This window comes from Ursus arctos, unplaced genomic scaffold (genome assembly GCF_023065955.2).
Source record: "Ursus arctos isolate Adak ecotype North America unplaced genomic scaffold, UrsArc2.0 scaffold_19, whole genome shotgun sequence".
Classification (NCBI taxonomy): domain Eukaryota; kingdom Metazoa; phylum Chordata; class Mammalia; order Carnivora; family Ursidae; genus Ursus; species Ursus arctos.
In genome coordinates, this window is record NW_026622863.1 from 24,468,174 (window position 1) to 24,483,005 (window position 14,832).

The 14,832-nt window shown below is 42.1% G+C and overlaps 1 protein-coding gene across 4 annotated transcripts in view; it reads left to right on the forward strand.

Moving 5' to 3' along the window:
• The window catches only part of WWP2 (WW domain containing E3 ubiquitin protein ligase 2), a 142,510-nt gene that overhangs the window by 81,462 nt on the left and 46,216 nt on the right, over positions 1-14,832 (forward strand). For all 4 annotated transcript variants that reach the window (XM_026495129.4, XM_044382470.3, XM_048223763.2 and 1 more), the window contains exon 7: positions 4,464-4,591. In XM_026495129.4, coding sequence (XP_026350914.1) covers positions 4,464-4,591 — 128 coding nt within the window. The remainder of the gene's footprint in view (positions 1-4,463; positions 4,592-14,832) is intronic.

The following is a 14,832-nucleotide window of genomic DNA, read 5'->3' on the forward strand; positions in this document are numbered from 1 at the left end:
TTTATTTATTTATTTATTTATTTAAGATTGTGTGGTTGCTCTTTTTTTTTTTTTTTTTTAAAGATTTTATTTATTTATTCGACAGAGAGAGAGACAGCCAGCGAGAGAGGGAACACAAGCAGGGGGAGTGGGAGAGGAAGAAGCAGGCTCATAGAGGAAGAGCCTGACGTGGGGCTCGATCCCAGAACTCCGGGATACGCCCTGAGCCGAAGGCAGTCGCTTAACCGCTGTGCCACCCAGGCGCCCCTACCAACTACTTTTAAAAATCAATTTCCAAATGTAACTATACTGGAAAAAAAATCAATTTCCACATGAAGGATATAATAGACTTATTAATCTCAAATTCTGAGCCACCACCAAATTTTGAACTCCACTTTTAATTTAGCAAAAAATTTTGTGTTCTGGCTTGTGAGCCATTGCTTTTTTGGACTGTTCATTTTGTTTTCACTTATGTTACCAATGCTAGGGCTGGTCTCTTTTTAAACCAAAGAAACAAAGTTTTGTTTAACTATTCCACATAAATTATTGTGTATGTGACGATGGTCAACAAAGTTGCACTGGAGTGAGAGTGCCAAGTTGTCAGCCAGTCTCCCTCACTGGCCCAGTGGGCCTCCCATGTCAGCATTGTAGAGTGTGATGCAAAATTACCAATCACTGCATTTCCACTAAGCTGTAAACTTTATTTTTTTATTTTTTTAAAGATTTTATTTATTTATTTGACAGAGAGAGAGACAGCCAGTGAGAGAGGGAACACAAGCAGGGGGAGTGGGAGAGGAAGAAGCAGGCTCATAGTGGAGGAGCCTGATGTGGGGCTCGATCCCAGAATGCCGGGATCACGCCCTGAGCGGAAGGCAGACGCTTAACCGCTGTGCCACCCAGGCGCCCCTAAGCTGTAAACTTTTTGAGATGGTCTCTTTCTGTTTTTGTTTTTAATTGTTTACCAGTTTACTAAAGGATACGAAAAAGGATATGAATCAATAGCTCGATGGAAGAGATACATAGGGCGAGGTATGGGGAAAAGGTGGGGAGCTTTCGTGCACTCTCCAGGCATGCCACTCTACCCACATCTCCATGTGTTCACCCACCTGGAGCACCAGGGACCCTTTCTGTTTTGTTGCTAGCCCTAGAAAAGGGCTTAGTGCTCAGAAAATAATCGAATGCTATTCAGTGGCCTTCACGAAGGGTGATGCAAGATGTCCCAAAGCAACCACAGCTGTGGCTCTCAGGGTACAGCTGAGGACTGTGACTGGCAAAGCTTGAAGGCCAAGGTACAGCCCAGAGCCCTGTCTGCGGGACTTTACGTGTAGCAGATCTGCTTCTGGGAGTGTGGAGAGAGAATTCCAGGGCCCTGGCCTTGACTGGATTTTCTTAGGGAGGCCTCAGGTTCTGAGAGAGGAACTTAGGTAAGGACACGCCAGCATTCTGAGAAGGGCATGCTGGAAAGAGAGCTGAATCTCTGTAACTAGGTAACTTGAAAGCAGTTGTGGACTTTTGCTGTTCCATCTTCTTCTGACTGTCTCAGGGGCTGCATAACTCACCCCACCCTCCCACCCCCACTGCCATCTCACCCTCAAAATGGTGGCGGGATCAGGCCAAAGTTGAAGTCACTGGCAGAGCCGAAGCCAGGCTGCCTGTGGTGGAGCCCAGCTCATCTCCACCCCATCGTCTCGCTTTTGTCCTGATACTATTTTGGCTTATGGTGTGTGGTTTCAGCATTTGGGCCAGCTTTTAATCACGACACAATCCCATCTTGTAAGGGCTGAGTGAGTCCTCCAAGAGAGGAAACTGCTGAAGAGAAGATTTTCCTCAACTGTTGACGCCTTTCTTCCTTCTGAGAGTCTTGTGTTAAAGGTGATTCAAGGTGAAAAAAGGTGGAAACTCCAGATTGAGGGCAAGGGAAGAATCTGGGGAATGGGTGTGTGTGTGTGTGTGTGTGTGTGTGTGTGTGTGTGTGTGTGTGTGTGTGTGTGTGTGTTGGGGGGGAGGGCGGAGGTGGCAGTGGGCTGCGGCCAGGGAGGCAGCAATTCATGCCAAGTGGTCCCAGCTGCCCCTGGTTACAGGCTAATCCCATCCCTGCTGCAGCCCATCATTCAGGGCCAGCTGCTATCATTAGTGGTTAAACATTTCTGAGAGTATTCTCTCTCAACTCTCACCACATGCCCTTTTGGGGAAGGGAGGGAGGAGCCAAGAGAGTTAATGGGGCCCGCCCTGTTGTCATGTCCAGCTGCTCTGCAGAGGGACAAGGAGCCCCGGACTGGAAGTGATCATGGGCTCGTCGGAGCCTGTGGGTGTGATAGGACTGATGTCGCCTTTCCTATGCTTCCCACACAGCCTGCTGCTTTTTGAGTGATACAGCCCTCTGCTGTGGGTTGTGAGTACCAAATCAGAGAGGCTTTTTTGTCCTTTTAAGGGTATTCTTGGCTGAAATAAACCTTTTATCAACCAATTTTATCTCTGTCAGGCTCTCTGCCCTCAACACATACACACACATCCACCAGGGGCTGAAGACCGTCTTTCCCTTTGGAACTAATCTATACTCATTCTGCTTTCGATGAGGAGTTGTGGTAAAATGCTCAATACTAACATTTCTTCCCACGAAGTGGGGACTTTGAAATATTTTTCTTGACTGAGGTGTGGTTGACAGCTTTTGATTTATGAAATTAGTTCAGGGAAAAATAAGATGGAAAAAGAGAGTCCAAATTAAATCTTTATTTCCATAGCTCACTTGTGCCATTTCTATCCATTTTTAACTGCCATGCAGTCTTTAGGTATGAAGAACTCCATGGTTTGCTAGATTCGTTCGTTCGTTCGTTCGTTCCTTCCTTCCTTCCTTCCTTCCTTCTAGTTTTGACCTGAGAAACCTTTTTTCCATCTTTAAAAATTGTGTTTTTCCCTTACTCAAAAGTACAGAAGTTCAATGAAGAAAACTCGAAAACTCTAGAAACACACAAAAGGAAAAGGTAAGGGAGTTCATATTCACAGGAGAGATAATTACTACTAGTATTTTGGCTTATGCCCATCTTGTTGGAAAAAGTCCATTTCTTGTGCTGGAGAAGGTCATTGGTGGGGGCACTTCTTACTCCCCTAGGAACCTCCAAGTTTGTTAGGTTGCGAGCTCATCCTAACACACTGGATGAGACAGCCTCTCATCCATATTCCATATCCTTCTCCAGCACAAGTAGAGGTGTTCTGGTGGATATGGAGTCTTCCAGCCTAGCAGGGGACCTTTCCATCAGAGCTCTTCATCTCACCGTCGGCCAAGTGACCAGTGAAAGAACAGCCTGGGAGGGATTCAGTTCAAGTCCAGACTGCCCACCCCCAGTTGCCAACCAGAGAACATGGGCTCTTGATCTTAGACTGCCTGGATTTGAGTCTTGCTCCATTGCTTACTTTCTCTGTCTTGTTTTTTACCCATAAAATAGGTATAATAATAGTAAGCTCCTCCTAGGGTTACCATGATAGATGAGATAAAATAAAGTGCACAGCGCACGATGGATATCTGTTACATAAGGTTCTAGTTCAGTGCATATTATATCTTCTATGGTTATTGTTATTCCTTTGATTGTTGATTGTATTCTCACTGCCCCATATACATGGTATACATAGATTGTTTGTGGACCTCTGTTTCTCGGCCTAGACAGGGGTGGTCTTTTCTTTACTGGATAATATTTAAATACTCTCACTTTTAAATACTCTCACTTGAAAACTAATAGGTACTGACTACGCAGTAGAATAATCTCCTTTGATGAAACAGCTGGACTGAAGGGCAGGAGGTTTAGACATTTTCACTGAGTGAACAAAGTCAGGCAACAACAGGACTGTGAGAACACATACTGCCTGTTGTCATGTGTTCTCTGAAGTTGTCAGATTCTCTGCTCCTAGATCCCGCCATTTTCTGTCATGCAGATCCCTTTATCCTTGTTCCTCATTTATGTGGATGGACCATTGAGTCATCTTTTCCAGATGAAACTTGTCAACATATGCATTGGCTGGAGTTGTCTAGTGTCCCTTGACTTCTTTTCCCAAGGGAAGTATGTTTCTAGCTATAGAGAAAATGGATTTGGATACGTTTTGGGCTCTTTTTACCTAATGGGAGAATGATGTCATCTGTAGCCTGCCCAGTGATTCTTGTTTGTTTATTACATTTGAGCCCAATAAAAATAACATGATGGTCATAGGATATTTTGCCAGTTATTTCAGATGTGGGGGCAATTCACTCTGGATTTGTTTACTTCAAGTGGAAAAGTTTATCTAAAGTTGCCTTCTGGGCTATTACCAAGAAGGAAGCTTACCTGAGTCTCTCTGTTTGGAGCCAGCTTCTGTAGAGTCAAAGACTACAGGGGCTATTAAAAGTCTTATTTCCAATAAATAGTGAGAGAGGGAATACGGTGACTTAGATGGGACATACGTCTTTCTTTTTCACAGTGACTTATATCTGTCTGCTTTATACTTTGAATTTCCAGGACGCACAGACATTCAGGTGGTTCAGCCCGAGCAACCACAGCAGCCGGTGAGCAAAGCCCCGGTACTAGCAGCCGGCATCGCCAGCCCGTCAAGAACCCAACCCACAGTGGCTTGGCCAATGGCACAGGTGAGTGACAGCACAAAATACCAGCCTGGACTAAAGCAGTGGCTTCTAACCTGTGCTCACATGGAATCGGGACTCTGCCTGCTGCCTCAGACAGAACGTAGGGTGGGCGAGAAAGACTCCAGTACCAAAATCCGTCAACCTTTCCACTGGCCCATCTTCTTTTGTCTCTGGCATATTCTCTTCAGCTGAGATTATTCTCCAAGTGACTGCACTCTTCTAAAATATTCCTTTGCACAAAAATAAAAAGTATTGATTTTTAAATTCATTTCTTATCAGTATTGGGGGGCAAGGGGGATATTTTATTTATATATGACACATTTTTTATTTTTTTTAATTTAAGGAAATGATCAGACTAGGGATAAAGAAGACTAAGTATAGGGGCGCCTGGGTGGCGCAGTCGTTAAAGCGTCTGCCTTCGGCTCAGGGCGTGATCCTGGCGATCCGGGATCGAGTCCCACATCAGGCTCTTCCGCTGTGAGCCTGCTTCTTCCTCTCCCACTCCCCCTGCTGTGTTCCCTCTCTCGCTGGCTGTCTCTCTGTCACATAAATAAATAAAATCTTTAAAAAAAAAAAAAAAAAAAAAAAAAAGAAGACTAAGTATTGCTGCTCAGAGCTGGGTTTGAGAAGATGGCGGTATTGTTGGACCGGTTGGGATGCTGACTAGGGGCAAAGCCAGAGTGCCACGGGGAGGGGGGGCGGGGGGGGCACATTCCATTACTGTTCCAGTGAGAGTATTTGTCTCATTTGAGAATAGGTAGCCCTTCCATATCCACAGAGAACTTTTCTGCCCTTGATTCTACTTCTCTGTAATGGAGGGGGAGGGAAGGACTGTTTCAAAACAAATCAGTTTTTGTCATGTTTTCCTTCTGTCTCATCAGGACAGTGTCGAATTAAAAAGCAAAAAAAAAAAAAAAAGTTCATTTTTCTCACTGTCTTGAAGATTGTCAAATGTCAGTCATTTGGTAGTTTGTCTTAATTTGAAGCAGTTGGGAAAGGACTTGGATGTTTACTTCAGGAAACTGTAGGTGGGGGAGATGCAGATGTTTAAATCAGTACATGACATGGGTTTAGTTTTGTAGATGCTGTGATAGCGAGGTGTGGTGTGAAGGAGGGGAGACCCGGAGCAGCATACCTTCTTCACGGAGATTGCCACAGTCTTATTGCTGCCCTTTGTGAGTCAAACTTACTGAGTCTGAGAGATCAGTTAGGGTTGCTTTCTAGTGACTTTCGGTTCTCTGGCAGCACCGTATGAGGGCTGCAGAGCCGCTCCAATTGGTCATGGTGTTTCGTTATCCCATTTACCTACCATGGGCTGTAGGGTGGAGTGGCCCGTCCTTCTGGGCTCTGTGTGTGTGTGTGTGTGTGTGGTGAGCTGACATTCTCCCTGGAGTTTGGGACCTGCCTGAAGGAATCGAGTTAGCTAGCTCCTCCTGAGCCTTGAGGACGAGGATGAGCTGGAGGCGAGGAGTACAAGCGGCTGCCACCTCAGCACGCCTGGTGCTCCTGTGCCAAGCACCGCATCCGCGTGCTGGAGCAGCCGGTTGTAGCAGCCTTGGGGGCCTCGCTTCCAGTCTGGGTGAAGGGGGTGGCGAGGTGGCGGCTGTGGACTGTGCTCTAGAAAGCCATATACAGCCCCATGAGCACCAGTAAACATGCTTCTGTTTGAAAAATAAGTCATGGGGCACCTGGGTGGCTCAGCTGGTTAAGCGGCTGCCTTTGGCTGAGGTCACGGTCCCAGGGTCCTGGGATCAAGTCCTACGTCAGGCTCCCTGCTCAGCAGGCAAGTCTGCTTCTCCCTCTCCCTCCCCATGTTCATGCTGTCTCGCTCTCTCTCTCTCTCTCTCTCTCAAATAAATAAATAAATAAATATCTTAAAAAAAAAAAAAAAGTCACTTGTAGGGGAGGGCCAGCATTTACAAATGGGGAGGGGAACTGGGTTTTTGGAACTGCTTGTTTCCCGGAGGCCGTGGCCAGGCTACCCAACCACTTTGATTTTTAGTGGCCTACAGTACCCGATAATGGTTTCCTTCAGCCATCTCTGCTTTTCTTATAAAAACTATTGGTAAATTGACTTTATATGGTGATGGTCTTTGAGTCACTCCTATTGGATACTGGAACAGATCTGTGTTTCCCCTACGTTTATTTTTAGGTGCCTTTGCGTATTGTCCTTATCTCCAGGAACATTATGTTTCAGCAGACGAGGCAGGTGCCAGCCATGTCTTCAGAAAGCCAAATGTCTCTAACCCCAAACTGCATTGGGAATGTTTTATAGTGGTGCATCTGAGTGCCCAGACTGTTCCCAGAACCCATCTGTGAAGGACAGTTGTTGCATTTTAGGGATTTCTGCCTGTTAAAATACTAAGGCCTTGGCCTCCGTCTCATCTCTCTGCTTTCTGCTGTGATGACGGTTCACCTTTGCCTCCAGCCAGCCTGGGCTTTGTAGGCTTTTTAATGTCTATCCAAGGGGTACAGAAAGATCTTACCTTTCCTTTGGGGAGCAGACAGAAGCCCTACTCCTTGGCAGCGCGAGACAAGAAGGGAGTGAAGACATGTGAATGAGGACATCTTCATCTTTCAATACGCTGCTCTTAGAACCGTGAGGACCGGTTCCAAAATGGTGGTGGTAGCTGTGCCTCCAGGAAATATTTCCATAGACATACAAGATTTATTTAGCAAGCCTTTTTGGCTATGCTCTGCAGTTATGCATGAAAAAGACATTTAGGGCAAAAACAGAGCTGAGTTCCAGGTGGTTTTTTCATGTTGTCACAACTGTAAAGTATCCATTTTTATAAAATGAAAGTGAATGGCAGCCTGTCTGTATAAATGTAATATTACTAAGTTTTAGAAGTGGTGCAATTGAGAAGTAGACGATCACTGTAGCACTTCATTGAGACCTGTGTGCTATGATTTACTTTCTAACTTTTTATTGAAAACTTTATCCAAGAAAATTACTTCTCTTACTCCTCTCATAAATGTGATTTCCATGCACATAAAGTCTGGAGTCACACTGGTCGCGGTCAGATTCTAGAGCACCCCCCCCCCCGCCACCCTCTGCCATGTACAGTATGTGTGTAAGGCCCAGTGACTCCCTGGGTCTTAGTTTTCTCACTAATAAAATGAGGACAAGAGTATATATCTCATAAAGTTCTTATAAGGAATAAATTATATAAAACATGTAAAGTGCCTGAGACTCTCAAAGTTAGCTTTTGTCTTTATGAATAATTTTATACAGTTGTAGTTATGTAGCATGAATATGAGGGTTTTTAAATCTCATCATTTTTTATACACACTTCTCTGTATCTGTTGTCTTGTTTGCTTTTTTTAGTAACCTCGTACTGTTTCACAGTTAATATGTCAGAATTCATTTAACCATCCTTCAATTCTTATGTATTTCCCTATTATAAAACAAAATCCTGATGCAAATGTCTTTGCACACAGCTTTGTTTCTTCTTGCATAAAGTTCTTGAGTCCAAGGATATGAATTTTTAAAAATGAGATCAAATGTATATTACCAGCTTGCCTTCCAAAGGGATTGAAGCTATCATACAATCCATAGTAGTATAAAATTTCCATTAGGTGGTATATGAGGTTTATTTTTTCCTGAACTGTATAAATACTGGCTTATTGTTTTGCTAACAGCTACTAAGTGCCACTTCATTGTTGAACCTAATTGCACGTTTTCAGTTATTAGTTGCTCACTCAACTGTTTCTTTCCTCTTGTGTGATTTTTTTCATAGCATTTGATTCTTTTTTTTTTTTTTTTTTTGGAGATTTAGACATTTATGTAATATATATTCTGGTACAAGTTTTTTTTTTTTAATTGAGGCAAAATATACATAGACATTAAACCGTTTGAAATGTGTAATGTAGTGGCATTAAGTATATTCTCAATGTTGTGCAACTATCACCACCACTATGCATGTCCAGAACTGAAACTCTGTACCCTTTAAACAATAACTTCCTCCTCTCCACCCACCCTCCAGCGCCAGCCCTTGGTAACCTCTGTTCTTGGGTCTCTGAGAATTTGCTTATCTTTGGCTCCTGCCTGGCTCATTCAGTAGGGCAAGAGAGTCTTGATTTTGGGGTTATGAGTTTGAGCTCCACATTGTGCGTAGAAATTACTGGAAAAAAAAAAAACAAAACTTAGAAAATTAGCAATGGCTAATGATTTAATCTAAGAATTTGCTTATTCTAGGTACTTCTTATAAGTGGAATAATTTGTCCTTTGTCTCTGGCTTATTTCATTTAGCATGTTTTCAAGATTCAACCATGTTGTAGCATGTTTCAGAATTTCATTCCTTTTTAAGGCTGAAGAATGTTCCACTACATGTGTATACTACATTTTATTTATCCATTCATCTGTTGGTGGACTTTTATGGATTGTGCCCACCTTTTGGCTATTTTGAATAATATTGAATAATGCTATTGTGAACGTGGGTGTACATCTCTCTATTTGAGTCCTTGCTTTCAATTCTTTTGGCTATACACCTAGGAGTAGAGTTGAGGTAAATATCTAGTAATTCTCTGTAACTTTTTGAGGAACCCCTAAACTATTTTCCACGGCAGCTGCACCATTTTACATTTCCTCTAGCAGTGAATGAGTGTTCCAGTTTTTCCATATCCTTGCCAACACTTGTTTTCTGTTTTTTTTTTTAATATAATAGCCATCTTAATGTATACAAAGTACTTAGATATAAGTTTTGTCTGTTAAATTTATGATTTTAAGTTTCCCTCCTATATTATTGCTTTACATTTTTATTTCATTTTTGTGGCTTTTGTAGAAAAGGAGATAGAAAATTTAAAAATAATTATGCCTGAGCATTTTTTTAAAAATGTGCATAGTTTTCTCTTGTCTGTGGCTGGGATAAATACTTTATTCTGTTTTTCTTTTTTTTTTTTCAAGGTGTTACAAAATAACCATCCTAATGGAATGCATAGTGTTATGTTTATATACGTACATAAATATAATGAAGTCTGGGTTTAAATTAATTTTTCTTTATATTGGGGTCCTATTATTCCAGAAACGTTGCGGTTTTTTTTCTTCTCACTGGTGGTTTTACTTAGTGTTTATCATTTATCATGTTCTGAATATTCAGTGAGAATTTATTTCTGGATTCTTTATTCATTCCATTTATTTATTTCCAGTTTTGGGCCATTCCCATGTGATTTTGGTAAATTGACATGTGATAGTGAGTTTTTCTAATGTCTTGAAGGGCTACTTCTGCCCTGTTACTTTTTCTCCATGATATTCTTTGGTAGTTTATATATTTTCAAAACAAATTTCAGCCTTTGAGTTCTTAGAAGCATGATGGAATGTACATGGAAGTTGGGTGAATCTTTATACTGGTCAGGGAAGGACTGCCCGTTTTTCAAGTTTCTCTTCCTGTTTTCCATCTAATTTTTCTTCTTTTTTTCCCATCTAATTTAGTTGTTTTTCTTTACATAGAAGCCTTACCCACCCTATGTCACGCTAATTATGAAAGATTTTTGTAGTTTTAGTGGCTCTTACGGAGGACTGAGCAGCTAATGCCTTGAAAGTGCATTGCTTGTGTTTCATGGATGAGAGATAGTGACTGCGTTGCTGTGCGTCATATGTTCCGAGCTGATCTTCTGTTTACAAAGTTTCCACTGTTGACAGTTGCCTTTGCCATGCTCGAGTGTGGGGGCTGAAAAGGCCTGTGTGTATACCAAGAGCCCGCACTGCACGACACACACCTGAAGGTCTTGGAACATACAGTGAGCTGGCGTCATGTCCAGGATTAAGAACGAGAATTTACAAATCCTGATCTTTTTTTGGCTAGCTGCGACTAGAGTATGTCTCCGTCCTGAATGAATATCTGATTCATAAAGTTAGAATGTTTAACCCACATCACATAGGGCACCTTGTGAAATACTCCTTGTTGCCGAAACCAGAGGCCATTCAACTACCATTTTACCTACTTACCCATTTACTGTGTCATCTTGGTACCCAGCTTCTCTTCCCATAGAGGAAAGCAATCAAAGCCAGCTTCATGTCTTCTCCCCTCCCTCCACCATTGCTTTATTTCATGGTGTTCTGGGTTTGAGTACTGGTTTTGCTGTTTGCTAACTGCATGTCTCCTGTCTGGATGGAACCTCTGTGAGCTTCAGTTTTGTCTTAAATAGATGGGAATAGTAGCTTCTCGCAGAGCTATTTGGCAGGTAGATGAGCTAATGAGAATAAATTTGCTAAAGGCAATGTAGGTTCCTGGATTGGATCTTGGAACAGAAAAAGGACATTAGTGGTAAAGCTGGTGGACCCAAATAAAGTCTGAAGTTGGGTTAATAGTAATGTGCTGAAGTTCATTTTTCAGCTTTGACAAATGTGCTATGCTTATATAAGATAGTATGCCCTTGAGGGACGCCTGGGCGGCTCAGTCGTTAAGCATCTACTTTCGACTCAGGTCATGATCCCAGGGTCCTGGGATCGGGCCCCACATCGGGCTCCTTGCTCAGCAGGAAACCTCCTTCTCCCTCCCCCACTCCCCCTGCTTGTGTTCCCTCTCTTGCTGGCTGTCTCTCTCTCTGTCAAATAAATAAATAAAATCTTAAAAAAAAAAAAAAAAGATAGTATGCCCTTGACTCACTTTCCCCTAATATTGCTATTTTTGTAACTTTTCTGTAAGTCTAAAATTATTCTAAAATAAAAATGAAAAGAAACTGCTTTGCAATTGATAGTGTCACACAAATGTCAGGTGGTTTTATTTCAGATTTCTTTCACTAGATTATTAGGTTTATTGAACAAGTATTTATACAAATATTTGTCGAATGCCATTTTGCTAAGGACCATGGATGGTGTAAAGATTTTTAAAATAAGGGGATGCCTGGGTGGCTCAGTCGGTTGGACGTCTGCCTTTGGCTCAGGTCATGATCTCAGGATCCTGGGATTGAGCCCCACATTGGGCTCCCTGCTCAGTGGGGAGCCTACTTCTCCTTGTCCTGCTTCCCCTGCTTGTGCTCTCTCCCTGTCAAATAAGTGAATGAAATCTTAAAAAGAAAAGATTTATAAAATCCTGTTTTTAAAAAAGAAGCTGAAGACACTGTCAGCTAAGTACCAACACAGCAGATGTCACAGGACTGTGTGGTTGAGTAGCCAAGACCACAGGTGTTGTGGGATCCACAGAGAGGATAGTCAGGCTTAAGTAGTGGAGAGGGCCTCCAGGGAGTGGGGCTCAAGTGAGCAAAGAGGTGTAGGCAAGAACATAGGAGACAGAGAGTGGAAGTAGTGAAAAATGAAGGAAACAAACTTGCCCCTGTTCTCAACAAGGGTGCAGTCTTTGCAGGGAGATAAGTTGTATATATCAGACAATTAGGATTAATAGAGAACATTGGCTATATGTATTGGATAGAGTTATAATTAAAATACAGCAATTCTCTAAGGCACAACTAAATTGTAACTCCTTGTCTTGTCAATCCATTTTTTTCCTCTACTTGAAGCCCCATCGTGGCTGGATTATGGTGCTCTGTCACTGGCTTACCCATGTGACCGGAAGCCAGTAATGTAATTGTCTGACCTTCAGTTTCTCCTGACTGTAAGCTGTGATGGGGTGGATTTATCGCTGAGGTTCTTTCAAGCTCTTGTGTTCTAAGAAACACTTTTTGAGAGCAGAAGAGTACAAGCACGGACACAGAAAGTTTGTCAGCATAGGGATATCCAGCTCTCAACCTCTATTTCCAAATCAAAGTGTAACACAAAGCTCCAAAACGGATGAGCTCCTGTGGTGAATCAGGGGCTCTTGGATAGGTCTGTGGACAGATGCAGTCCTGGTGGGAACCCTTCGAACTAGATTTGCATCTGTCTGCACAGTCAGATCCAAATAGCGTTGATTGGAGGGTCTTTTCCATTGGCATGCCATGGAAAATGGGTCTCTGCTTTTGTTCTTTTCCTGGTCAACAGTTTCATAATAATTATTCTTAATAGGTAGTACATGTACATTATGAGAATTTTAAAAGCATAAAAGCTCAAACAGTGTAAACAAAGTTTCCTTCCTGTTCCAGTCCTCTGGCCCCCAGTTTCCTCCCCAGAGGTGGTCACTGTTGTGTTTCTTACGATTCTTTCAAAGATATTCTTTGTCTATACAAACATATGCACATATATTTGAAAACACACACACACACACACACACTCACACACACACTAGCACAATATATATGCTGTTCTGCACTTTCCCACTTGATAATTATCTTAGAAATTTTTGCAGAGAATTTGAAGCAAACTTGAAGAGCTTTGCCACTTCCCTCCCTTGCTGACCCCAACCAGAGATGGGGACAATTTTAGTATCAAAAAGAGCAATAATCACAATGGATTGAAATATTTTAAATATGTTTAAATCCAAGAGCTTATAACGATTTTTACACCACAAAATTTCATTGTTCATTTTTGGAGGATGTGAGGAAATCAGTTCATTTTTCTGGAAACCGGTAAATAAAAGTAAAGACCCAAGCATTTCTCCTGCCTTTTCTTTATGAACTGAACCTTAAGGTAGCCAATTAGTTGATGAGGGAAAGTTTCTCTTATAGGCATGGTAGAATTAGAACGTGACTGTTTTGCAATCCCCAACCAATTTATGGATTTAGACAAGAATCATCAGTGGGTGCTAATATTGCAAAAGGGTGACAACCGGCTGTGATGTGCCTCTTGATGGAAGTATGCAACTCCATGTGTGTCGCCAACATTGAATATGTAACAGCAAAAAGAATATTATAATAAATGTATCACCTAGCTCTAAATATTATTGGTTCATGGCTATTTTAGTTTCATCCACAGGTCCACCCACCTTTGTTCTACACACCCATCCCCAATTCCCCACACCTCCCTCTTACTGCATTTATTTTATTTTTTATTTTTATTATTATTTTTAAAATATTTTACTTATTTGTCAGACAGAGGGAGGGAGAGCACAAGCAGGGGGAGTGGCCAGCAGAGGGAGAAACAGGCTCCCTGCTGAGCAAGGAGCCTCATATGGGACTCAATCCTAGGACCCTGGGATTATGACCTGAGCCAAAGGCAGATGCTTAACAAACTGAGCCACCCAGGTGTCCCCTCTTACTGCATTTAAATTTTCAATATTGCTGGGGCGCCTGGGTGGCACAGCGGTTAAGCGTCAGCCTTCGGCTCAGGGCGTGATCCCGGCGTTATGGGATCGAGCCCCACGTCAGGCTCCTCTGCTGTGAGCCTGCTTCTTCCTCTCCCACTCCCCCTGCTTGTGTTCCCTCTCTCACTGGCTGTCTCTATCTCTGTCGAATAAATAAATAAAATCTTAAAAAAAAAATAAAATAAATTTTCAATATTGCCAACTGTTCTCCATAGAGGTTCTAATAATTTCTACTCCTGCCAGCGGTATGTGAAAATGCCAGTGTTTCTTATATTCCTACCAGTGTTGTTATTTTTTTTTTTTATTTACCAGATTACTTTTTTTAAGGGGTAGATGGGGCAGAGGGAGAGAGAGAGAGAGAATCTTAAGCAGGCTCCATGCCCAGGCAGAGCCTGATGTGGGGCTCAGTCTCACAACCCTGAGATCATGACCCAAGCCAAAATCAAGATCGGACGCTTAATTGAGCCGCTCAGATGCCCCTAAACATTTTTATTCTTACCAATCTGATAGGTTAACAAATGGTACTTCATCCTAGTCTTAAATTGCATTTCTTTTTTTTTTTTTTAAGATTTTATTTATTTATTTGACAGAGCGCACAAGCAGGGAGAGGGGCAGAGGGAGATGGCGAAGCACACTCCCCACTGAGCAGGGAGCCTGACTCGGGGCTCCATCTCAGGACCCTGGCATCATGACCTGAGCCAAAGGGAGATGCTTAACCCACTAAGCCACCCAGGTGCCCCTTAAATTGCATTTCTTGTCTCATAATTGAGGTTGAGCATCTTTTAATACGTTTAGGGGTAATTTGTATTTCCTTTACTCTGAAGTGCTTGTGCATATTTTCGGTCTTTTTCTTATTGATTTGTAGAGATCCTTTTCATATCAAAGAAATTAGCCATTAGTCCGTAATATGAGTTGGCAATACTTTTCCCCAATTTGTTGTTTTTCTTTGATTTTGCTTTTGCTTTTGATTTTTTTTTTTGCCACTTAAGTAAAAAAACAAACCCTTTAATGTAGTTGAATCCATCCATTTTTTATGTCTTCTAGATTTTGTGTGATACTTCAGAAAATCTTTTCCACTTTGAGATAAAAATATTCTCCTCTGTTTTCTTAAGTTCCTCTTTAGTTTCA